At 42.4% G+C, this 27,428-nt stretch overlaps 1 protein-coding gene across 2 annotated transcripts in view; it reads right to left on the reverse strand.

Moving 5' to 3' along the window:
- Positions 1–2,917: 2,917 nt before the first annotated feature.
- LOC134352617 (striatin-3-like) overlaps positions 2,918–27,428 on the reverse strand; it is a 92,327-nt gene continuing 67,816 nt past the window's right edge. For both annotated transcript variants that reach the window (XM_063059921.1, XM_063059920.1), the window contains exons 14-18: positions 26,734–26,874; positions 22,723–22,821; positions 20,157–20,243; positions 16,541–16,747; positions 2,918–14,231 (exon numbers count right to left, since the gene is read on the reverse strand). In XM_063059921.1, coding sequence (XP_062915991.1) covers positions 16,578–16,747; positions 20,157–20,243; positions 22,723–22,821; positions 26,734–26,874 — 497 coding nt within the window. In that variant the 3' untranslated portion in view covers positions 2,918–14,231; positions 16,541–16,577. The remainder of the gene's footprint in view (positions 14,232–16,540; positions 16,748–20,156; positions 20,244–22,722; positions 22,822–26,733; positions 26,875–27,428) is intronic.

Raw genomic sequence — 27,428 nt, forward strand, 5'->3', positions numbered from 1 at the left:
CAGAGTTGGGTGGGGAAGCCCCTCTGACACCGGGCATGTGCATCACCCCATCTGAGTAGCATTGTGTCAGAGTCACAGTGCTCTGTAGCACAGAAACAGGCCCTTCAGCCCATTTAGTCCATGACAACCTGCCTAGTCCCACTGACCTACACCTGGCCCATATCTCTCCCATCCATGTACCTACTGAACCTTCTCTTAAATCTTGCAATCAAATCCTCATCCACCACTTCTGTTTGCGGCTCATTGCACACTCAACACCTCTGAGTGAAAAAAGATCCCTCCCTCAGCTTCCCCTTTCTGTGACTTCCCATTTTCATCCATCGTCAGAGATCCCCACCACCCAGGCCATGCTCTTTTCTCGCTGCTGCCATCAAGTAGAAGGTAGAAGCCTCAGGACTCGCACCACCAGTTACTACCCCTCAATCACCAGGCTCTTGAGAAAAAAAGGGGATAACTACACTCACATGCCCATCCATTGAGATATTCCCACAACCAATGATCTCACTTTAAAGACTCTTTATCTCATGTTCTCGTTATTTATTTATATTTGGATTGCATAGTTTGTTGTCTTCTGCACTCTGGTTGATCTTTCATTGATCCTGTTATAGCTACTATTTTAGATTTACTGAGTATGCCCGCAGGAAAATATATCTCGGAGTTGTATGTGGTGACATATATGTACTCTGATAATAAAATTTACATTGAACTTTTCATCACCCACCTCTTCTCCTTGTTCCATTCACCTTTTACCCACACATTTCATTCTTCCTCCTCTCCCGGTTCCAGCCCTCCTTCACCCCTCCCATAACGGATGCCATTCCAAATGGAATGCCAGTGCTCGGCAAATAGGTCAGCTCATTTATGCTTGGCCTTGCCGATGTACAGGAGACCCCATGGGAAGCACGTGAAGCTTTGTCTCACTCAGAGGGCTATTTAGCCCTCTGGATAGTGGTGAGGGAGGTCGAAGAATAAGTGTTACAGGAGAAAGTGCCCTGGGTCAGGGAGGGGTGAGTGACGAGGGGTAACGGACCCCTGCCATGAAGGGACTGGTCCCTGGGGAAGGCAGAAAGGGGTCGGGAGATTTCCCTCTTCACCCCTAGTCCACACACAGGATTTCAACGTGAAATGGGGACAATCACTCTCCAGCACAGACGACCATATGGCAGGGTTTGGGATGGTGGTGAATATTAGCTCGGGTTGAGGCATTTGATATCGTGGTGTTCATCACCAGTCGAGGTGATACCTCCAGTGCATAGTTGTTGGTGCTTCTCTCTGGGAGTGTTCGTGTTTAAATCGGCCCTCCTTCGCCGCAGACGTCCTGACGCAAACATGCAGCAGGCACAAGAATTTTTAGAAGCGTGGTTCTCCTCTGATAACTCCACCAACAAGCATACCAAATTAGACACCATCTACGAACCCCTAAGAGCCAAAGAAACGCGAGCCAATGGAATTCAAAGGACCGAGGCAAGCAGACGGGGCTTATATAAATGTGAGCACTCAATACAGCAAAACTCCAACAAACTGATATCATCTCTTCACAAATCCATCTGGTTCACACATTTTCCCCTTGCTATTCTCAAACTCACTGATCCCTGGTTCTTGAGCTCACATGAAATCCACAGGAAGCTCTTCTGGGCTGGGCTCACTAAAGACGTAACAGAGTTACGATAAATTTTCTAAAGTGACTTGCAAGTATGCTGGGATACTAATACCATCCAACAATTCAGATTATTGTAACACAGTTTGTTTTGTTATTCGAACTACTTGTGTCATGAGTCAATGGTGTGAATCATAGCTTTCCTTGTCAATTCTAAAGAGTTGCTCGATCACTGAACCCTTAATAAACACTCACGCTTATTTGCAAGTGCCTTTCAAAAATTGCCTAAAGCTATAGGGACTAAAGGTTTAGGGAGAAGTTCTGGTGTGTATGGTCTGTGCACATGGCTATCAGTTAAGGAACAATGGAAATTTATTTATTTATTGAGATACAGCATGGAGTAGGTCCTTCCATACAATCCCCCACTTTTACAGTGACCAATTAACTTAGCAACCGGTACATGACTCAGGTTCATTCTCTTGCAGACACGCTCAGTAAATCCAAGGACCATAACAGAACTAATGAAACACAGAAACATAGAAAATAGGTGCAGGAGTAGGCCATTCGGCCCTTCGAGCCTGCACCGCCATTCAGTATGATCATGGCTGATCATCCAACTCAGAACCCTGTACCTGCCTTCCCTCCATACCCCCGATCCCTTTAGCCACAAGGGCCATATCTAACTCCCTCTTAAATATAGCCAATGAACTGGCCTCAACTGTTTCCTGTGGCAAAGACCGCATCTAACAGGGCAGACCACCAGTGTACAAAAGACAACAAACTGCAAATACAAGAGAGAAGAGTGACTTAAACAGAAGGGTGATTCAGTATCAGAGATTTCCCATAGTTCAAATGTAAGAAATAAATACAATGGCATGAATTAGGCTATTGGCAAACAAGTTTCGACGAACTTTATTTACAGTATGAAGGATGTAAGTGGCTTCAATCAAGATACAGTCAGCTAAGCTCTTGTCAGTGTCAGGGACTAGTTTTTGATTGGACAAATGGGTGTGGAGAGAGACACACACCCATGGCCCTCTGCAAATTGTATTCCGGAAACTTTCACATCCCTTTATCAAAGTGGGACTAGCAAACTAGTTGCTTCACATCTCATCCGAAGGATTTGGCATTACACTGCAGTTTCAGCACAGAAGCTTCTCCGCAGCAGAGGTTCCCAACTTGGGGTCCACGAAGCCTTTGGTTATTGGTAGGGCCCATGGCATAAAAAAGGCGGGGAACCCTTGTTCTACAGAATGGGACATTGTAGGATTCAGGATACTTAAAGTCAGCCAGCTTGGAGTATAACCAGCAGCAGCTTTCCATCTTAAGGCGACAATCCTGTCAATTTTGAATCATGCACATTTATTTGAGACACGTGCCATCAGATTCAGGACAGCTTCTATCACAATGTTATCAGGCTCAAACTGAACCCTTCAACTTCAATTGCCATCACAGAACTGTTCCTACAACCTATGAACTCACTTTCTAAGATTCATCTCATGTTCGCAACATTATTTATTTATCCCCCCCTTTTGTATTTGCAGTTTGTTGTCTTTTGCATATTATTGTTTCTTTTTTCCTCTCTTTCTGTATTTGCAGTTTGTTGTCTTCTGCATTCTAGTTGACTGCCATGTTGGGTGTGGTCTTTCATTAGTTCTATTATGGTCCTTGGATTTATGAGTATGCCTGCAAGAAAATGAACTTCAGGGTTGTAATATGATGATATTTGTACTTTGATAAATTTACTTTGAACTCCCAGTCTACTCCATCAAAGCCCTTGCAACTTATTTGTCTACCTACACTTTCTCTGTAACTGCTACACTACATTCTGCATTGTTTTCTTTCTGCTACCTCTATATACAGAACAATCTGCGTGGCTGAGATGCAAAGAGCTTTTCACTATCATGGTGCACCTGACAATAAACATCTTTCAAAAATGTCATGCAAAGACGTGTTTTGTTTGTGTTTACAGAAAATAAATCAAAGGGGAGTTGGTGGGCATTTATGCAAGATACACAGATCAGAAAGGTTGAGAAAGATGTGGCCCAAATAGAGGTAAAGTTCAGCAAGACACCTCATTGTCATGGATGAGTTGGGCTGAAGGACCTACTTCCAAGCTGTGTGTGTGTGTGGGGGGGGGGGGGTGGTTTCAAGGTACATTTATTATCAAAGTACATATGTAGTATATTCATCTTCCCCACAGTCAGCCACGAAACAATGGAAACCAGGGAAGCCATTCAAAGAAAAACATCAACCACCTCCCTCATGCGGAAAAAAAACGTTCAAGCAGCAACAAGAATATCAGAATCCTCCCATGCGCAAAAAAAATCTCTATGACACTATTTTTGAATGATTGCACTTACATTTAGTGGTCATGTAGGTTTTGTCAGGGAGGTATGTGAAATCATATGGTGCAGAAGGTTGAAAAGTCAAAGAGTTTCTAAATACATGCACAAATCTATGTAATATAGAGTGGAAATCTTGCATATAAACAGTTACCTATAGTACTGTGGTTAATAGGACCCAACCCTGACACGCAGTGGAGCCCATCTCCCAACTTACTATTTATAAAGTGCATTAAAAACCAGCTGAAGGCAAGTAAGGTGTGTGTTCAGATTAAGATGAAGTGAAAGTTGCAATGTTTTATCACTGAGTCTGTAGAAAACAAACACTTTACTTTCAGACCTTTCCACAAACAGAACATCACTGATTAATTAGAGGACAAAAGTAAAATAAATATACAAGAAAAACCAAGTGCCATAAAAAAGAGTTACAGTAGTCTTTGATAAATACACAACTATCTCAGATACAGTGAGATGTACAAAATATCACATATTTAAAATTTTACATCATTTACAAATAAACTTGTAGAGGAAGAAAAAGTTACTTTTTTTTTCTAAAAAGGAAAAAAATCCCACTGGCTGGCCAGCGGTGAGTTAAACCCCGTCCCACTGTGCAAAACAAGACCCCAGTCACACAATTTCCAAAGATTTGCATTGATTTTGTTTGAACCGCACGCAATTGTCTTTTCTGAACTAGTCATTTTTTCTTTCAGAATTATTTTGCTTTTGGTCGGCAGTGACATAGATAGGGATTCAGCTCTCTTAGTTTTTTTGGGGGGGGGGATTGGATTGAGCTCTTTAGGTGTTCACTGTGAAGGTGGGGGGAAAAGAGCTGGGGGAGGGGTTGAGTCTGAAATATGGAGGAAAAGGGGGCAAAAGGCCAAATAGCTACAAACAAAATCCAAGCTGTGATGGCAATCTGTCAAACACTGTTACTGCAAAACAAGAACGTCACAATGAAAAAAATGAATTTCACTCCCAACTTAATTTTGTCAATATAGGAATTAAACCTTTTGTTTTGAGTGCTGTTTAAAACTATAATTACCTGAATAATGATAGAGTGTCATAGTGAAACACAACCCAAAACTAAGCCCATCTGATTTTGAAGATAAAGAGGGAAGGCTATATCAACTATTGCAACTTCCTACAGAAAAGACAATGGGGGATCTCCCACTAGCCCATGTTAACTCAGGCTGGAGCTACGGGACTCTAAGGATGATGGATGATGATGCAACAAGAGCAATCTGGACTGCATGCAACCAATATCAACCACTGGACAAAATTCTTTCCATCACATTTCATGCTGGTCACCACTTAAATAATCACAGAACATTAATTTTTTTTTTAAAAACCAGAACATGTTCAAAAGGGATCGCAGTATTGAGTACCAACCAGAAATATACACTGGGAATTCTCATTTATCTTTCAGCCAAACAGGTGACAGCAGACAAACATCCCACTGTTGACTGCATTTCTTACACATAAATTAAAAATGAGGACAGACACTAAACCCAGGTAGTACTGATCCACAAAGGGCGATTGTATCAGGTATTTTTTTTGTCTGCTTTGCAAAGGTAAATTTGAGAAGGGACAAAGCAGGTCCTTGCACAATGCCCAGACTCATGAATGGTTTCAGGAGAATGGCACCAACATCATTTAAAAAAACCGAATTGTGGTGACATAAAGGGTCCATTCAAAAACAGGGGCAATCAAGAATCTGGACATTTAGATTGGCCCACCTGGAGTGTGTCCAGGGATCAGTTTTCTGTCATGATAATAAAATATGAACTTTCAGAATCTGTCACCTAAAATGCATACTTAAGATTGAGGATGTCTTCTTTTACTATGGGGAAGAAATTCTAAAAAAAAGAAACACGATATTTACTGACTGGTTCTCTTTTCTGAATCATTATGAAAGATTCCATTGAAGGCCAGCTTGTTAACAGACATGAAACCACCCTAACTCAATGGCAAGAGGAAATCTGGCACGGCTGCTAAGTAACAGCAAACAATTAGGATTGAAAGGATAAATGGAACCCCAAACCCCCAGAGTAAGAGTCCAACATTCCATTCCCTTTCAAAATCCCATGGCAGTCTAGAATTTCTTGCAAGCAAACAAAAATATTCCCATCAAAGAATATGGAATTAAGTGATCCCAGTTTCTTATACTATAGACCTCATTCTGCAAAACTACGGGATAACAAACACGAGAAAACCTGCAGATGCTGGAAATCCAAAGCAACACACTCAAAATGCTGGGGGGTCTTAGCAGGCCAGGAAGCATCTGTGGAAAAAGAGTAAACAGTCGATGTTTCGGGCAGAGACCCTTCATCAGAATGGGTAATCAAGAATCTGGACATTTAGATTGGCCTCCCTGGAGTGTCTTTAGGGATTAGTTTCCTGTCATAGTAATAAGATACGAACTTTGAGAACCTGGCACCTTCGTGTAGAAATCAAATGGGAGAAATGAGCGACAGAGAGATTTGAGCATATATATGGTCTTGTTGATTTGTGAGTGGTCCTGTTGAAAGGGTCTTGGCCCAAAGTGTCAACTCTTCACTCTTTTCCAGAGTGGCCTGCTGAGATCCTCCAGCATTTTGTGTGGGTATCTAGGGGATAATGCCTGATTTATGCAAGTGTTTTTTAAAATTAAAAACCTCCAAACTATGCTCTTTCCAAACACACATTTCTTCAACATTCTGTTCTTAGTCCCCAGACTAAATTGGTGTTCCAGCCTGCTCACAATCAGTAAAAAGCTTGAAGGAAAACTGACAGCGAGACAGAGCTCAATGGGAACTTAGTTAAAGTAGAAGTTTTAAGCAGAAGATCTGTGACTGGAAAGTGTCCTGTACAGTAGAAGTGTCCAAATTACGGACAATGAGGCTCTGGCAATTTAGGTGTGATTGTACTGGTTTGCCAGTTTATTGTCGCCTGGATTTTGTGGATCTGGCAGTTTGGTAAAGTTGCTTCTTGGCACAGCTGATAAATTCCCAATCAAGCAGGTAGCAGCAACAAACTGAGGTAAAAGTGAAGAGAAATTCTCTAGCCTCAAGGAATCATCTAAAGCAGGGGTCCCCAACCTTTTTTGCACCGCGGACCGGTTTAATATTGACATTATTCTTGCGTACTGGCTGACGGGGGGTGTTCACGTTCAACAGTGCGTGACAGGGAATGAGGAAAGGTGCAGCTGACTCATATCATTTCATATCGCCAAATCATATCGTTTCCTCGCAGCCCGGTAGCACATCTTTGCGGCCCGGTGGTTGGGGACCACTGATATAAAAATCCCACGAAGCCCAAAAACCTGGACATTTCTTGTTGTACAGAACTTAGTGCTGAATGTAATAGAACAGCTTTTAGTACACCCTTAACAGTACAAATGAACTGATATATATATTTATATTTAAAGTCATTAGTCTTTGAACTTTTTTTTTGCTTCCTAGGTTGCTACATGGCTCGATTCTATTTGATAAATGCCACATGAAGGAAAGGTTAGTGCTGAAACAAGTGGATAATAACAACTTGAGACGTTTTGCTCACACATATAAATAACTGGAAGGATACAGTTGCTCAGTTTGCTAGCTTGTAATATAATAAAGTACTGTATACTTCAATACTCCCTTCTTGAAGATACTATGCCAAGATCGTAAGTAGATTTGAAATAAGTACTTCGTGGCTGCTTGAATATGGTAGGAGAGTGGAGGGGCTGTATCACAGCAAGACTGGTCATATATTCCCCTGAAGTTTACATTAGGGCTTTTCCCAGTAGTAATCAGCAAACAGGAAACCTTGCACCTTTGTGTAAAAATCAACTGAGGAAGATCAAATGGGAGAGCAGAGCGGCAGAAAAGCTGAGCACAAGAACGTGCCGATTTATGAGCTGCTCTCGCTGTACTGCTTCCCAACTAAACGAGGAGAGGAAGTAAATACTCTAAGAACTATTGTATGATCTTGCTGGAATTGCAATAGAAGTTGTTTTATACATGAGAAATGCTGCAGATGTTGGTAATCCAAAGCAACACACACAAAACGTTGGAGAAACTCAGCAAGTCAGGCAGCGTTGAGGGAAAAGAATAAACAGTCAACATTTCGGGCTGAGACCCTTCACCAGGATTGGAAGGGCGGGGAAGAGACGCCAGAATAAAAAAGGTAGGGGGAGGGGAAGGAGGATAGTTAGAAGGTGATAGAAGTCAGGTGGGTGGGAAAGGTAAAGGATGGAGAGTAAGGAACCTGACAGCAGAAGGAAAGTGGACCATAGGAGAAAGGGAGAGAGGAGAGGACCTGGGGGATGTGATGGGCAGATGAGAACAGATAAGAGGCCAGAGTGGGGAATAGAAGAGAGGACAGGAGAAAAAAAAAAGTTTTACTGGAAGGAGAAATCGATATTCATGCTGTCATGTTTGAGGCCACCCAAGCAGAATGGACTGACATTTTCATTATGGGAATGGCAATTAAGATGGTAGTCACTGGGAAGTTCTGCTTTTGGCGAATGGAGTGGAGGTGCTCGATAAAGTGGTCCCCACCATACATGATATGTGGCCCCAGCAGATTTGCAGTTGAAATGTTACCTCATTTGAAGGAACTGGTTGGGGCCCTGAATGGAGGTGAGGGAGGAGGTAATTGGGCAGGTGTAGCACTTTGGCCTCTTGCAGGGATAAGTACTGGGAAGGAGATTAGTGGGAAGGGATGAATGGACAAAGGAATCATGGAGGGAGCAATTCCCACAGAAATGGAGAGAGGGAGGAGGTAAAGGTATGTTTGGTGGTAGGATCCCTTTAGAGATGGCAGAAGTGGCGGAGGTTGATGTGCTGGATGTGGAAGCTCATGGGGTGGTAGGTGAGGACAAGAGGAAGTTTATCACTGTTAAGGTGGTGGGAAGATGGAGTGAGTGCGGATGTTCCGGAAATGGATGCGAGTGAGGGCAGCATCAATGGTTAAGGAAGGGAAACCCTGTTCTTTGAAGGACATCTCTGTTGTCCTGGAAAGGAAAACTGCATCCTGGGAACAGATGTGGCGGAGACGAAGAAACTGAGGAAAGGGAACGGCATTTTTATAGGAGACAGGATAGGAAGAGGTTTGGTCAAGGTAACCATGGGAATCTGTAGGTTTATAAAGATATTGATCGACAGTTTGTCTCCTCCTTATTTTCTGGCCAAGAATGATCTCCAATCATGCTCTACTCCTTTAGTGTCATCTAGGGGACATGGCCACAATCATCACGAGGAAACGTTGGAGATAAAGTAGGCACGTGATGAGAAGCGAGGCCAACTCCATCATCAAGACAGCACCACTGGACCCCTGAAGGGCGGAGGAAATGCGGGAGAGCAAAGACAACTTGGCACCATACTGTAGAGGCAGAAATGAGGGCCGTAAACCACACCTAGGGCACAATAGAGAAAATGGTCAAGGACAAGAAGAAATGGAGGGCCTTTATTGCTGCCCTAAAATGAGGCAGAAAGGAGGATCCTGAACCACACCTGGGGCACATTAGAGAAAATGGCCAAGGACCGAGAGTGATGGAGGACTTTCACTGTTGTCTTAAATGCTAGCAATGTGACAGGCCGTAACTGACGATGGAGACAGAGAGAGATGGAGAAAGGGGAAGCAGGTGTCAGATTCATTTCTTGGGTGCTGATTTACCAGATTGAAAAGCCACTGATGTCGGCACACATCACAGTCAAACCTACCTAGTATTCAAAGCCCTGGCATAACCCAGTACCAGCTACCCTCTCCCTCATCCTCATTCATCCTATGCTCTCACACACTGTTACTTCTAACTACTTGAACTGCAATTATCTTTCCAGTAACTCTACCTACTGTTTGAACAGCTTCATCCAATGACCCTACTCACCTAGAGACCTGAATTCATTCACCGCACACAGACCTTCCCATACACTTTCCAGTGACTCACCTAGCCCTTGCAAATGAACTCCTCAGTGGCAAAGCTAACTTTATTTTTTCCTGCTCGAACCTAAACCACCTTTTACCATCAATTGCTGTGCCTGCTGTGATCTGCACTGACTTGGGGATTAAAACGAAGCCCATAAAACTTCAGCTCCATCCTGAGATTCTGCGAAAGCCCGAAGTATTAAGTGTACAAACAAAATAATAATCAACCCAATTGCATACCACACAATCTATAACCAACTAAGCCCTAGAAAGCCAGAAGCAATTAAAACATCTGAGAGGATACCTCTTGGTGCTGCTGTCCCCTGCATATTTACATTCACAATAGTATTTGCTATTAAACATTATTGGTTATAGTTTGATTTAGAAAACATTGACTTTTAAAACTGACTACTGATGGATTATTGTAATATGGATGCAGCTTACAAAATTCACTTATTCTCCTTGGAACACAGTTGAGTGAAGTATTGATCCCTTTGTTAATTAACTACATGCAATTAATGAAGTATGAAGATGGGAGGTTGCCGTTGTTTACGCAGTGCAACTCAAGGCATTTTCTTTCCCTTTTTCCTCCTCTTCTGAAGGCTGTGCACATGATGAGGTAAGAGTTCCACTAGCAGCTGTCACCTGAGTGTAAACCTGTGGGCAGGCTACTTCACCGTGGAAGAGCACTGGAATTGAGGCATTTTGTCTCTCCAGCCCAGTCCAGAATGCCTCACCAGATAGGGATCAGGAAAAGCACACAGTCCTGCTATTTGTGTTCTAAATGGACCAGGGACAAGCAGGGTTGAGATATTTGCACTGCTTCACTTCTTGACCATCTGGGCACCTATCAGAAGCATTCTTAGAACAGGGGCAGGCGAGGAGCTGTTAGCATGGCTAATGCTTATTGTCAATTGTAACCAAGGTGGTCATGGTCAGCAATCTTCTTAAACTGTGATACAGTTTGGCACATGTGAAGTTCTTTCCCAGCCAATTTCAAGAGGTAAGAATTTCATTCCCTCAAGAATCTTAGTGAATCAGATTTGCCATTAAAATAATCTGTTTTTTTTCGTTATATTCAGTTTCCTTTTATTCCAAATTTGATAAATTTAGTGAATTTCAACTCTTCCAACAGAACAGTGAGATCTGCATTTACCGAATCAGATCTGCCATTAAAATAGTTCAAATTTTTGTGGTAAATTTAGTTTTATTGATTTCCAAATTTAGTGAATTTCAACTCCTTGGCTAGAGCAGAGAGATTTGCAATTTGGTCTCTGGACCATTAGACCATTGTACTTAAGTATTTTAACCACATCATACACACAGAAGTGAAGAGAGTGCATATCAAACAGGGAATAAACTGGTGAAGTTTGGCTGTTTGTCAGGAGGATGATGGGGGAGGGACTGGAAGCAAGTTATTTCCTTGAAGGAATAGACATTCATGGTTCCAAAAAGGTAAGGTGTTTTTATTTTCTTTCTGGTAGCTCTTCTGAGAGACTGAACACCATGCTGAGCACTGAACTGTTCTAAGTTGGCCAGATCCTCCAAGAGGACCACAATCTTGTTGTAGGGTCTGGGGCTTGTGTGCCTCAATGAACCACAGACCTATGCTGGCTGGAGTCAGGACTTATGCTTTGGCTCTTGACAGGATCACTCATAACAAGTCAAAGGGTAGAGGCCAGAGAAAGAGTGGTCCATTAGTCCTCCAGGTTCAGGGATTCAGCTCAGGGCTAACAACCCTGACTGGTAAAACAAAGGTGTTATGGAAACAGCAATGAAAAATCCTTCTGCATCTGAGTGTGATGGTATTCCTGAGCCTCCACCTGGGACTTGTGTGAAAACCTAGGGGAAGCTACCGACGTGATAAAGGAAGCCCTGAACATCGCTACAGGAAGAGGACCTTCTTTGCTGTCCTAAATGCCAGTGGCGTAATGGGCAGTAAGCAAGTTGGCCAGGTATACTACTACCTTTGTTTCTATAAGAACAGTGGGGTTAAGCTGCTGGACTTAAACCAGCGTTCTTAGGACCAAGCTAAGTTGAAAATATACGGAATGAGATATGCAAATGTATAAATGGAAAAGGTCAGAAACTGCTGAAGTGCTAGTACTTATGACTTGAATGTGGATCATGCCCTGTCCTGAAAGGACTGCTACATTTCAGTTTGAGAACAGTGATATTCCAAGCTGAGCTGAGGAAGTGACAGAGAACGAAGTTCTCAGGACCTGTACTAAGTTAAGGCATTTCCCTGCATGCCATTTGCTTCAAATACAATTTGCCCACTAAAATGAAAATTAACTGGGGTGGAGAGCGGGTTTGAATTTCTGCGTGACATTCCCCACCTCCCACCTGAACACTGGCACAAGTGATGTTACTGTCCCTGCAGGAACTTCAGACAGCCTCAGCTGAAAATTTGGTTTAGGAACCAGAATCCTGTACAATACACTGTTATTTCACTTCTAAACATTCTGCATTTCTGCTAATGTAAGAGTTTTTCTTTTTCAGAGGTATTGCCAATACCAGGCTCATGGGTAACATTTCTTCACTCAGAGGAGAGGACAGTGCCACCCTTGGAAAATGATTACTTTCCATTTGGCAGCCTTGGTAATGATGCCAGCAGGCTGACAGACCACGGGGCAATTTGCCAGCAAACCCAATCTCGCTCTCAACTGATGTTCACAAATTCCCACCTAGCAAGGATAAGTGAATGACACGGCTCCTGGCAGCAGCGAATTAAAATGAGGCAGCTTGTTCAAGTGGCTCAGAGACGATGATATTATTAGATATAAGGTGGAATTCATTGCCATGGATGGCCGAGTCATTGGGTATATTTAAAGGGGAAGTTGATAGGCTTTTGATTAGTAAGGGCGTCAAAGATTATGGGGAGAAGGCGTGAGAATGGGTTTGAGGGGAGCAGTAAATCAGCCATGACGGAATGATGGACAGACTTGATAGGCAAAATGGCCTAATTCTGGCTCCTATATCTTATGGTCTAATTAAACAGCATGAAATGCAGTTTGGTTTCCTTTATGGTGGTCACGTATCTTATACCTTCCTGATATAGTAGGAATACCACCATGAAGGCCAGCCAATCCCAAAGGATTTTGACATCCTTAATCTTAACAATGGAGCCATGTGAGCTGACCCCTCCATCCAAATTCCTCATGTGAATTTGCAGAACCACAAAAACTGTAAGGGCTACCTGTTTATCTCATTGTTTTCATGCTAGTGAAATAGTTGGAAATTATTGGCACCGTAAAGAAATGCCCTGCTCTCAGTTAATGACTTAAGCACTATTTTGTGTAAACAAAATTCCCATACTGGCCACTTGTACTTAACAGTGACAGCTGACACAGGAAACTTCCTTGTTAGTTAACTAGCATCTGTGATAAAGGCTCACATGTAAAGTCATTCCTTACTGGGTCACACAAAACAGCACGGCCGCAGATTTAATCCCTGCTCCTTGGTGGGTTTGCTGACTTAAACATATTTAAGTAAATCAGTAAGATCTGAAGTAGTAATTGGTTAAATTGTATGGTGCTCTTGGAAGATTGCATCGGGAGGCATTCAAGCATCAGAGATAATGCCAAAAAGAACCACTAGGCTGGATATCAAAGGCCCCAGTAATGAGAAGATACTAAAGAAGGCTTTTAGGCTTCAAAGGAATTGCAAGGAGGGATCTGAAATTGTATGGAAAATTACTAATTGTCAAATTAAATTGTCCAGCGTCAGACAAGCAGGAACATCATTTCGCAAAATCTACCCCATGGTGTTAATAGAGTACATTCAACACCGTCGGATTAAGTGATCCTCAGATGAGGCGGGGGGGAGGTGGTCACAAGCCACCCTGGTTGTACATAACAAGACAGGGGGGCCTTGGTCCACTCCTGTGGATGCCCTCACAGAATTCCCAGAATTTGTGGGGAGCGCAGAGAAACTATGTGATTCCCCATGCTACTGACATCTTGGTACTTCATGGATAACTGTCTGGGAAAAGGAAATATATTTATCAAGGTTCCAGGCTGTATTAAAAAGTAGCCCAACCGTTTAAAAAAATAATTTAGCTAAGCGCAAAACCTTTTCTTGCACTTTTATATGGTTTGACCCAGACCATTGCTACGTTTTCTACTTATTCCACACAGCCAACTATTGGATACCCATACAAAATTTACAATTTTTCTTTCTAAAAGCTTAAAACTTTTACATGTTCCATAGAAAGTTCAGTGAACGCAAGCCCATTTAAAGGTTTTAAATGCAAACCCTGAGCTTTGTTGAGAAAGTGTGAATGGGCACAACCCAGGACTGCAAATTTCAAGGCTGGAGGCAAATCGTCTTCATTCACCAATTCAAGGCAACCATTCGAAGAGGAATGTGGGATCAACCCTTATAGATGAACAGAAACCAGTCTGGAAAGGGAAGATGGACAGGAAGAAAATGTAAATTAAAAAATAAGATGAACCAGATACTTATTACATCTTCCTTTATAAATGACAGAAAATGCATTTGTTTCTATGTTCAACCAGTAGATGGCAGAAGTGTAACATTCAAATTACATACTGGGATTTATTTTTAAAGCCACAAATATTTTTAAGTTTCCTCTGAATTTTTTCACATCTTGTGGCAGGCCAGGTATTACTGGAAGATGGCTGCTACATGGCTCTAGCTGTGTTAACATGCCAAAATAAATCTAACCATTTTCAGCAAATACAGGCAAACACCACATTGCAGGAGATATGTGTGTGGCACACTTCCACGGAACAAGCTGTTATCACTATTTTCTGTAGCACAAAGCCATGAGTTTTTTGCAGACACCGAGAGCTGAAAAAATGTATTTATTTACCGTTTTTCACACTAACTCCGTGAAGTGAATTTTACTCTGTATGTCAAATTTTTCTCGAAAGTGTAAATTCTATCAGGGCAAATTTCTGTAATGTTGTGGGGAGGTGGTCACCTGTATCATATTATGTGACTCTTGACAAGAAAGGTCATATACACTCCAGAGAGTTTAACAGAGGGCAGAGATTGGAGGTAAATTAAAGTATTACTAAAGAAACCCATCACGTACAAAGGAGCAATAAAGTAGCGTAGTGGTCATCGGAGTGCTATTATAGCACTAGTGACTGTGACTGTGTGGGTTTCCTCCGGGAGCTCCAGTTTCCTCCCACATTCCAAACACATACCGGTTAGTAGGTTAATTGGTCAAACGGGTGTAATTGGGCAGAGAGGACTTGGGCCAGAAAGGCCTGTTACTATGCTGTATCTCTAAATAAAATAAATAACTTTCCCTGTGGTTTTGTAAACTTAGTCTCGGTCTGCCACCTTGTACAGAAACCTACAGAGTTCAAAATAAATTTATTATCTAACTACTTATACAGTACTGTGCAAAAGTCTGAGGCAAATGTAAAAACTTGTGTAAAGTGAAGATGCTTCCAAAACAACAAAAAGTTTCTAAATATCAAAAAGCTACTATGAAGAGGAGTAAACAGAAAAAAAATCTAGATCAAATTAATATTTGGTGTGATCACCCTTTGCCTTTAAAACTGCATCAATTCTCTCAAGTACACTTGTGCAGTTTTATAAGAAAATCGGTTGGTAGCTTGTTCTAAGCATCTTGGAGAGCTTGCCACAGTTCTTCTGCAGATTTTGGTTGTCTCACTTGCTTCCTTCACTCCAGGTAATCCCAGACAGCCTCAAGGACGTTAAGATCAAGGCTCTGTGGAGGCCACACAATTTGAAATCATATCAAAAAAATCTAGGGTGCCCAAAACTTTTGCACAATGCTGTACATCACTATGCAGGTTTTGTCACAAGTTGGCAGACCAAGACTTGGGAAATGGGATTAACACAAGCACACTTTGGCCAACATGAACAACACCAGAGGACCGCCCGGAATATCTTATCTATAATATCTTATTATAACCCCACTATGTCTTGGAAGAATGCTAGTTAATGGTCAATGGGAAGTGTGTATTCTGCCAAACCGTGCGTAAGACAACGTGACAGGTGTGCCAACTTTTCTATCTTAAAGGAAGGTTCGGGTGGTTGATTATCAACGTCAACCCTGTTTTTCTTCTTTCCAGCTGTACGTCAACCCTGTTTTTCTTCTTTCCAGCTGTGCTGCCCAGCAACCAGATTTAATCTTGGCCTATTCACGGGACAATTTACAATGATCAATTAACTTTGGGTCTTTGGACTGTGGGAGGAAACCCTTGTGGTCATGGGGAGAACGTACAATCTCCATACAGGCAGCAGCTGGGTTGTCGGTACTGTAAAGTATCATGCTAACCACTACGCTACCGTGCCAAGCCATCCAAAAGAGAGTAGAAAACAACTGAAGGAAACTTGGACGAAGCCTCTCAACCCTTCCCATGTCAGTTATACCACATATGGGGAGTCAATTACTTGTGCATGTTGAGGCATCAAAATTAACTATCCCGTCAGTTAAACCGAACCTACCATTTTTACCATACGAATCCGGCTGGGTCCCAAACTGGGCAGCAGCAGTATCTGTGCGGAAGAAAGGCCCGGCAATCTACATGCCACAAAAACCCCAGGAACAACTACACCATCCATAGGGCGCCATGAGTTGATGGCACTCAACAACAACACAAATGTACTGGGCCAATATCACCCTGACCCCACCTCCCCTTTCATAAAGAATGAATCAAACATTATGTTATAGAGTGCTTTTCTACCCCAGTGGGCTGAAGCTCACCTGCTCAGAGGAATGAGACCAGGGAGGTTAAGCTGTGTCATACAAACACTTTAGCGAGGGCATCTGCTCCTGCACTAGCAATGTAAGCTTTGCTTGGGTGGAAGGTGACGTCATGAATCGCTTCATCATATTTCTTCCGGTGCGCTGTAATTTCCTGAACGCAGGTTTTATTGTCCAGGTTCCACAGGCGTATTGAGCAGTCGTGACCTGTGCAAACAAGTACATTCAGGAATTTAAACTTGCAAAGTCTACAACAGCAACACAACCTCCAAAAAATTAAGGATGGTTACAGATAATGATAGACATTCCAAAGTACTATTGAGATACTGCCAATTATCTCATGGGAAGATCTCATAAAAGAGCACAAGAGTATCAGATCATTTCCTGTAGCTGGCCATATATCTCCTAGCGCAGGGGTTCCCAACCTTCATGCCATGGCCTAATACCATTAAGTGAGGGGTCTTTGGACCCAGGTTGGGAACACTATTCAATAAAACAGTAAATTGTTTACTACAAACCCTTTTTTGGTTTTACACAGCTCAGGAATCCTCAATTCTCCAAGTTTCCTGAAACCTTATCGATCTCACTATTGAATATACGCTTGACATGGCATCCCCACGCCTGTTGCGTGGAGTTCCAAAGGTGCAACACACATTGACTGAAAGAGTTGGCATCTGTATTGAAACTATAGACCTAAATCCACCCAGAGAATGTCTCTCATTTAAGTTTAATGAGTCAATGTTAATACCTGGGGAGACTCACGGTTTTTCAATTGATTAACAATTCACCCAAAAGAGAGTGCAGCAATCATTCAGTTCTACACCATCCTTCTGACAGACTCTTAGGCAACTGAGTCAAGCTGTTAGCAAGTGTTTTCCTGTACCTGTCCCATCCATGTACTTACTCAAGCTTCTCTTAAATTTCCAGAGGCACAACCTTAACAAGAAAAACATGAGTTGGCATGGTAGTGTAGTGGTTAGCACAACACTTTACTGTAGCAGCCACCTGGGTTCAATTCCCGTAAGGAGTTTGTACGTTTTCCCCATGACTACATGGCTTTCCTCCAGATGCTCAGGGTTTCCTCACACAGTCCAAAGATGTATCGGTTGGTCATTGTAAATTATCCTGTGATGAGGCTAGGTTAATCAGGGGGTTCCTGGGTGGCAGGCTTGAAGGCTGAAAGGGCCTATTCCACGCTGTATCTCAACAAATAAACAAATAATACAACTCTCCAAACCCATTCTTTTATTTTATTTTCACCCTTCAATGCAAACCAGGTGACATTGTTTTTGGAATATCTGATACCCATCAGCTATGTAACAGAGTGCATCTTTTTGGCATTACTAAATCCATATAAAATATATGACATGTCCTTCACCATCTAGCCTTTGGCAAGTTCTCGCTTACTTCCGTTCTCAAAATGGAACTGGTAAGGAATCGGAAGCAAAGACTCAAAGATACCGATTGACACCAAAGTAATCAGAAGTGCCAATGGACCAAATTAGGTCAACCCCCCAGTTTATCACCACCACTCTGCTTCTCGACCCACCCCCCCCCCATCATTTTTCTCCTGTCTACTCTTTCAGTGGAGGACTGGGAGCTGCTATTCGCCCTCCATTGAGATAACTGCAGATTGTAGTTTGACAGCTCGCCCAAAGTGGATTCAGTAGAGGGGTCACCATTCTACAGAAACAATGCTCTGCGTAACGTTTCCCTGATTTGAGTACATTCAAGTAGTGAATTCATCTAATTAGCTACTGCTTGGAAACTCAGCGTGGCAGGCATCTGTCTGGTAGGAGGAATATAATGGGAAAATTCTTATCAAAACATAACTCTTCAAGAAAAGAATAGCACCATGGCTACTAACCAGTTGTTATCAAACCCCAGAGACAGATTAGGTACCCCTTCCCTCACCCTTCAGCGCCACACCCTAAGGTAGTAAACAATTAAGATCATCAGTAATCGTTAATTTTCCTAGCCTCAAATTTCAAGAAATGCATCAAAAATAAACATAAATAGCCAATTATCCCATTGTTATTTATGGGATATTGCTGCATATACACTCACTGGCCACTTTATTAGGTACACCTGCTCATTAATGCAAATATCTAATCAGCCAATCATGTGGCAGCAACTGACTGCATAAAAGCACACAGACATGGTCAAGAGGTTCACTTGCTGTTCAGACCAAACATCAGAATGGGGAAGAAATGTGATCTAAGTCATGGGTCCCCATCCTTTTTTGCACCGCGGACCGGTTTAATATTGACAATATTCTTGCAGACCGGCTGACTGGGGAGGTGTTCAAGTAGGGTTAAACTCACCTCAACATGCCTTTTACAGTTAGGGTTGCCAACTTCCTCACTCCCAAATAAGGGACAAAAGTAGCAGTCAAACCCTGACGAAGGGTCCCGGCCCCAAATGTCGACTGTACCTCTTTCTATAGATGCTGCCTGGCCTGCTGCGTTCACCAGCACTTTTTGTGTGTGTGTTGACAGGACACTTGTGTTTACCCCAAGAAAGACTAGCATGACCATGAAGCCTTGCGCGGGCACCTGTGTGCGCATGCATGTACGTGCGATTTTTTTTTGCACAAATCAGTTTTGGCTTAATCTTCCCGATTACACTGTACATACATCATTTCTACTTTATATAGGCTGTGTATTTACCAAATCATTCCTGCTTTTACTATACGTTAGTGTTATTTGGTATGATTTGTTAGGTTATTTTTTGGGTCTAGGAACGCTCAAAATTTTTTCCCCATATAAATTAATGGTAATTGCTTCTTCGCTTTACGCCATTTCAGCACGAAAGGTTTCATAGGAACGCTCTACCTTAGCTGGGGAAATACGGGACAAGGGTGGTCCTGTATGGGACAAACCAATTTAGCCTGATATACGGGATGTCCCGGCAAATACAGGACAGTTGGCAACCCTATGTTCAAGTTCAACAGTATGTGACAGGGAATGAGGAGAGGTGTAGCTGACTCATATCATTTCCTTGCAGCCCGATAGCACATGCTTTGCGGCCCAGTGGTTGGGAACTGCTGATCTAAGTGACTTTGACTAAGGGATAATTGTTGGTGCCAAAGAGAGTGGTTTGAGTATCTCAGGAACTGCTGATTTCATAGGATTTTCACACATAATAGTCTCTAGAACAGGGGTTCCCAACCTGGGGTCCACAGAGCTCTTGCTTAATGGAATTGGTCCTTGGCATAAAAAAATGGTTGGGAACCCCTGCTCTAGAGGTTACAGAGAAAAGTGTGAATGGCAGCTTTGTGGGCGAAAAGACCTTGAGACAGGTCAGAGGGGAATGGGCAAACTGGTTCAGGCTGACAAGAAGGTGACAGTAACTCAAAACACAACATGACACAACTGTAGTATGTAGAAGCGCATATCTGAGTGCACAACAGCATTGAACCTTGAAGCAGCAGAAGATCACACTTAAGAAAGTGGTGACCGAGTGTCTCCTGCCAACTGAACACCTTTTGAAACAAATGCACTTAACTCGCTATATTTTGAGATGTCTTGGTGTTTGCAGAACTTAATGCGATAAAAAAATACAAAAATCTGCAGAAAATGGATTAAAGATCAAATGTGGTTTGAGCGATACTTACTTCCTGACATCAGGAATACTCCATTAGGATCTACTGCGAGAGAGGTGACGGCATCCAAGTGAGCAACCATTGAATGAACCATTTTTCCTAAAAAGTGGATTGAAGAACATCAGAGACAGGAAGGAGGACAATATTGCAGTCAATCATGCTCTCTCCACTATGTCTTGCACTGAACATGTCAATGGTTGTCTCCATATTCCCAAATCTAGACTGTGCCTCAACTTGGTTCAAATTTCAACTCACCATTAAATGGTGGTGTCAGGTTCCATTAATAATTGGAGGGAGCAGACAGGTGTCAAATTTAAGACCACAAGAGATAGTCTGCTCTGCCATTTCATTGTGACTGAAGGTTAAAATTCCCTTCAAAGATCATGTTAGGGATAGAACTAGGCATACAAAATGAGGTAAACACTTCAAAATAGATTCTTAAATGTTTAAATCTTTAAATGTTTTAGATAGTTTTGTGCTGTGATTGTGATGAGTGGGGGGAACTAAGGATTCCTACTTAAGTATTATTAATTTACTTATATTTTACTATTAGCTTTTTTGTATTTACACAGCTTGTTTTTTTATGCACATTGGTTATTTGTCCGACTTTGTGTGTAGTTTTTCTACTGTGAATGCCCACAAGAAAATGAATCTCAGGGTGGTATATGGTGCCATATTTACATATTTTGATAATAAATTTACTTTGAACTTTGAACCAGATGTTTCTCCTTCAATTTTCTTTGTACATTAAAACTGGATATTGCTCAGGTTCCTGTTGGGTCCTTTACAACATCATCCACAGGAAATAAGTTTCACAACTAACACAAAGTTCTACCATTACTAGCTCATTCTTCGACACGCTGTTAAGTTACATCTCATTACAGACTCTTTGCCATCTCAATCACTGCAAGAGATTGACACAATAAACTAATTAACTCCTTGACCCTGTTCAAACAGCAATGACATTTTGACCATAGGTATGTCCCATCAGTTTTGCAGAAAAGTTCCCATGACCAAAGATCTATCAGCCCTGAATATAATCAATTATTAATCTCTACAACTTTTTGAAGTGAATTTCCAAAAGATTTACAACACTTGTGTAAAAACATTTTTTTCTAAGTCCTCAAAGGCTATAACCTCTGGATCCATTCTTTCAGCTCAAGAAAATAGCCTCCTAGCGTGAACCTAGAGGCATATCAACCAGGAGAAATGCATCTCCTCTCCACACACTCATCAATAACTCTACAGTTAGGACCATTTGCACCATTTCAACATTCGGGTTTCTGGGCATCACTGTTTTGCAGAACCCCTCATAGGAGAACCAAGTCTCTTAATAACCACAAACCTTGGCAGAGTGCATTTTTTGGGGCAGCTGGGAAAATTCTATCTTTTAAGAACGTACTGGTGCAATTCTACACTATCTTAATACAGACCATCCCCCGAATAGAAATTACTGTCTAGTTAGATGCAGCATCCTTTCACAATATACAAAAACTAGAGCAAACTGCAAGAACATCAGGAAAGATTAGAAATTGTGTGTTCAGGACAAAGAAGCGGACAGAAAATATCACCCAGCAAACTGACTTTTCCAAAAGCTCTTTTCTGCAAAGTGCTATAGAGCTACTGAAACAAAAAAACCACGTCATCTTAAAAATTTCCTCTCTAAGACAACTAATCTGATCAACCACTCTGCAGCTATTACCCCCATCACTGCACTGCAAACACTAAACTACTTTTTCTAATGATGTTTATATTGTAAATACATGCTGGTATTTATGTACCACTTATGCATATTTTATTCTGTATCAGTACTTCTAACTTTAATAATTCTTTATTATTGTTAAATATTGCATGCAGTGCAAGCACACCACAGCAGATTCTTAATACCCATTAACATATATGGCAACTCAAGTTGATTCTTGATACTCTTTCAGAATATTGGGTACTTCAATGAGATCATATCTCATTCTTCGCCACAGCAAGTATCTGATCAAGAAGTGCAACTGCACTGTTTAAAACAAAGCATCACACACAAAATGCTGGAGGAACTCAGCAAGGCAGGCAGTATCTATGGAAAGGAGTAAACAGTCGACGTTTCTGGCTGAGACCCTTCTCGGGCCCTGAAGGGTCTCAGCCCAAAATGTAGACTGTTTCTTCACTTCCTCAAGCAATTTGTGTGTGTTGCTTTGGATTAACAGCATCTGCAGAATCTCTTGTGTTCACCATTAAAACAATGCTGTATGCCTCTCACCTCATTTACCACATAATAGTCATAGTCATACTTTATTAATCCCGGGGGAATCTGTGCAAAAGTCTTCAATACATCTATCTCTCGAGGATGCCTAGGATTTTTGCACAGACCTGTAGTGATTTTATGTATTGCACTGTAATGTCTTTATTGTGGAGTGAGAGTGCGAAGGGGGCAGGGAGAGGGGAATCATGGTTGGGAAAAGGGGAAGAGAGAGGGGAGGGTGTGTGTGTGTGTGTGTATTATATATACACATACACACACACCACCCCCCCCCAAGACTTTTGCACAGTACTGTACGTATCTTCTTTAAGACATCAATATCATTACCTGTCTTGTTATCAAAGAAGCGAATACATCTGTCATCATGGGCAGTGATGGTGATCGGCAGCTTGGGATGAGTGACAATCCGGTTGATCTGATTAGCAGCTGAGAAAGACAGAGAAATGCAATTAAGACAGGCATTTTTTTACTTTATTTTTATAAAGATTCAGATGAAGGCCATTGTTACTCAGCTGATGCCAAGTTCCGGGAGAGCACTCCATTAGTTCACTCCCTCTCTATTTCTCCATACAATGCAACTTAATCTTTTGAAGGGGCCGGCATGGTCATGTAATGGTTAGCACAACGCTTTACAGTACCAGTGACCCAGGATCAATTCCCTACGCTGCCTGTAAAGAGTTTGTATGCTCTCTCTGTGACCACGTGGGTTTCCGCCGGGTGCTCCGGTTTCTTCCCACAGTCCGCAGACCTACTGGTTGGTAGGTTAATTGCCCATTATAAATTGTTCCCGTGGTTAGGCTAGGATTAAATTGGGGGTTGCTGGGCGGCATGGCCTGAAGACCCAAAGGGCCTATTCCACGCTGTATAGCAATAAGTAAATAAATAAACAGATGAATGAATAAATAAATAATAATACATAAGAGTTGCAGTACAAAACAGACCCTTCCATCCAGTTCATCTGTACCGTATCAGATCCACTGCAGGTGTGCGTATGGAGGACTCTCTTCTGGGTGTGTATGTTTTTCATCTGAACAGAGCCGCTTCAAAGCTCCCACACTGTAAGTTGCATAGGGCGTGCCGTAACTAACTTGAGTCAGTAAAAACACTATTCCATTGTAGTTTTTGCTCCGTGTAGTATGTAACATGGTCCACACCGACAAGGTGCCTTCTGGAGCTCGTCACATTTATCTGCATTCAGCTTGTAAATCCTTCCAATCCACGTACCTTACACACAAATGTCCATCAATTCCCCTTTGATTATTTTTTGCCATTAACCTACACTCTGTGCCAATTAATGATCAAGATGACTTTCCGATATGGGACAAACCTGGAGCGCGTGGACAAACCTGGAGCGTGTGGCTGAACCTACAAAGGTGCATGTGCACTCCAGCCAGTGCCTGAAGTCAAGTGGACCTGGGTCCCTGGACCTAGTCCATGGCCTCCTCTACTGCTGTGATGAGGCCACACTCAGGTTGGAGGAGCAAGACTTTATATTCCATCTGGGTAGCCTCCACCCTGATGGCATGAACATTGATTTCTTAAACCTCCAGCTCACCCCCTCCTTCATCATTCCCTATTCCTGTCTCCCTCTCTCACCATCTAGCTGCCCATCATTTCCCTTCGGTGCTCCTTCCCCTGCCTTTTCTTCCATGGTCTTCTGTCCTCTCCCATCAGACTCCTCCTTCTCCAGCCCTGTATCTCTTTCATCAATCACCTTCCCGGCTCTTCACTTCACCCCTTGCCCTCCCGCTTTCACCCGTCACCTTGCGTTTCTCCCTCCCCTCCCCCTACCTTCTAACTCTGACTCCTCATCTTTTTTTCTCCAGTCCTGCTGAAGAGTCTTGGCCCGAAATGCCGACTGTTCATTCTCAGCTATAGATATAGATGCTGCCTGACCTGCTGAGCTCCTCCAGCATTTTGTGTACATTGTCCTGAAAAAATTGCACCTCAGGGTCATGTTTTAAAGCCCACCCTCTACAAAATTAACTAGGGTCAAACAAGAGCAGTGATTTTTGAGGAAATTACAAGTAGGCTAGACAAGGGAGATGCAGAATGTTGAAAGGCATGGACAGAGTGGATGCGGCAAAGTTGTTTCCCATGATGGGGGAGTCTAGTACGAGAGGGCATGACTTAAGAATTGAAGGGCGCCCATTCAGAACAGAGATGAGAAGAAATTTTTTTAGCCAGAGGGTGGTGAATCTATGGAATTTGTTGCCACAGGCAGCAGTGGAGGCCAAGTCATTGGGTGTATTTAAGGCAGAGATTGATAGGTATCTGAGTAGCCAGGGCATCAAAGGTTATGGTGAGAAGGCGGGGGAGTGGGACTTAATGGGAGAATGGATCAGCTCATGATAAAATGGCGGAGCAGACTCGATGGGCCGAACGGCTGACTTCTGCTCCTTTGTCTTTGTCTTATTAAACCTGATTCTGCATTCCGAGTTTTAGCAAAGTTTTAATACTTGTAGACTGTGAGGGAAGCAGATAGGCAATGACATCCAAAGACCTGGAAGTCTAAAATAAACTGCAGATGCTGGAAATCTAAAATAAAAACAGAAAACATTGCAAATAGCCAGCAGGTCAGTCAGCATCCGTGAGAAGGGAAAGGAGTTAATTTTCATTAGAAATCTGAAGAGGACTCAAGATGCTAAATACTTCCAGAATCCTTCTATTTTATTTATTTTTTAACCTGTTTTAGAATTGAACCCAGGTTTCTCATATGACGGATAGGGATACTAAAAGTTCCTCCCCATGCCTTGTTTGGCGCATCGGGCAGCAACCTTGCCATTTCTTTAGCACTACTCTATTTTACAAGGCCGAGTTGCTAGCTTGACGCTCAACCCAGCACGGATGGAAAGCTTGCAAGGAGATTCGAACCCTGGACCTCTTGTTCTGAAGTCCGGGTGTGGATACCGCTACACCACTAGCATAGACTCTGTTATATTTTGGACACCTCAATTTTCTTCATTGTTAAGTGACAGAAAGATGATGGCTGAATATTACTAGGTCAAGAGGTCACTACTCTCTCCTCAGTATGCAGCCTTGATTCCCCTTTAATGTCAACTGCAATTCACCTGCTTTACAATCATGCCTACAATGCAGAGTACCAAATGCTTAACGTCTTCATACTGTTATTGTTTTTACTATCTCAATGCTCTGTTGTAATGAAATTATCTGCATGAATAGCATGCAAAACAAGTTTCCTACTTTACTTCTGACAATAATTTAATTTTTGTTTGTTACGCACCCTCCAGGTGTAACTATTCAAGTGGGTACAGAGTCTAAAAATTTCACGTACGTTACAATTGGCACAGTTCCCAGCGCCAACTCCTGGGGACCACCACTAGTAAAAGGCATTCAATCATTAAAAATCCCTCTAAATCACCTTCTGTCTCCTACTGCTGAGCCAATGTTGAATCCAGGTGGCCAAAATGCCCTGTATGCAAACTACGACGACTCCTCTCCCTCATCGATACACTTGATTCAACACCAACATTATGTGCTGTGTTGTATGACATTGGTGATCATGGTCTTACGTGCCCACGATTGTTCTTGGCAAATTTTTCTACAGAAGGGATTTGCCATTGCCTTCTTCTGGGCAGCGTCTTTTCAAGGTGAGTGACCCCAACCATTATCAATACGCTTCAGAGATTGTCTGTCTGGCATCAGTGGTTGCATAACCAGGACTTGTGATATGACTATGCACCACCTGCTCCCATGGCTTCACATGACCCTGACTGGGGGCTAAGCAGGTGCTACACCTTGCCACAGGGTGACCTGCAGGCTAGTGGAGAGAAGGAGCACCTTACATCTCCTTTGGTGGAGACATATCTCCACCCCAATACCCATACCTAATTGATCAAATATAAAAAGAAATCCACTTCCTTCACAGGCAAAATTATGGATGAGCATTAAATACAGGCCTTGCTTACAATCCTAAGAATACAACAAATGGTATGAGCTGGTAAGCCACTTACAAACAACTCTTTATCATTTCTAAGTTGAACAGTTAGGGATTCTTTCCATTAACCTCCCCTTCCCCTTTGGATGGGACAGCAGCACAGCGGGTATTAATTACAGTGCCAGGGCTCAATTCTGCCACTATCTGTAAGGAGTTTGTATGTTCGCCCTGTAACCTTCAGGTATTCCAGTTTCCTCCCACATTCAAGCAGGTTAATTGGTCACATGCGTGTAATTGAGCGGCGTGAGCTCATTGGGCCAGGAGGGCCTGTTACCATACTGTATCTCTGAGCAAATAAAATATGTAATTTCAAGGTAGGAGTATTGCTTCTGTGTAGAGGACAGGCCCTCCTTGCTTCTTCTAGCCTCTGGTCAGCTTACCACTGTCAGATGTTTTGGAATCCAGGGTGATGACTGGCTGCAGTGTCTCCAAATCGTAGATGACCACATCTCCACTGGTGAAGGAAGTCACGGCATGAGCAGGGTCACTTAAGAATGCCACAGAGGTAGGAATCCCATTTTCTGGGGGAGAAATTGAATAAAGTCTGAATTAAGAATATAACCAAATTTGGGCTCAAACTGAAAAAGTAAACAGTTATATTGATTATCAAATGGGAATCCCATCTTGTGCTGCCCCAGGGGTTAAGACAGGGGAGAGGTCACTGCTCATGATTACTTTCTTACTACAAGAGATACATCATGGAAATAGCTCCTTTGGTACAGACAGTGAACCAACTACAAAAAACATGTTTACGTTAATCCGACTCTAACCCATTTTATTCTTCTCACTTTCCCCATTAACTTACTCTTTCACCCCAGATTCCACTTTTCATATTGACACTTGGGGAAATTAATCTTTTGACCTGTGCATTTTCAGGACGTGGGAAGAAACTGCAGCAGCCAGAGAAACCCACATAATCATGGGGAGGACATAGACACTCCACAAATCAACACTAAATCAGAATGGAACCCAAATCACTGGATATGCGAGGGAGGGAGCAGCTCCACTGTGTTACTGTTCAAAGTAAATGTTAATATCAAAATACTTATATGTCACCACGTATAACCCTGAAATT

The sequence above is a fragment of the Mobula hypostoma genome, chromosome 10, assembly GCF_963921235.1.
Source record: "Mobula hypostoma chromosome 10, sMobHyp1.1, whole genome shotgun sequence".
Lineage (NCBI taxonomy): Eukaryota > Metazoa > Chordata > Chondrichthyes > Myliobatiformes > Myliobatidae > Mobula > Mobula hypostoma.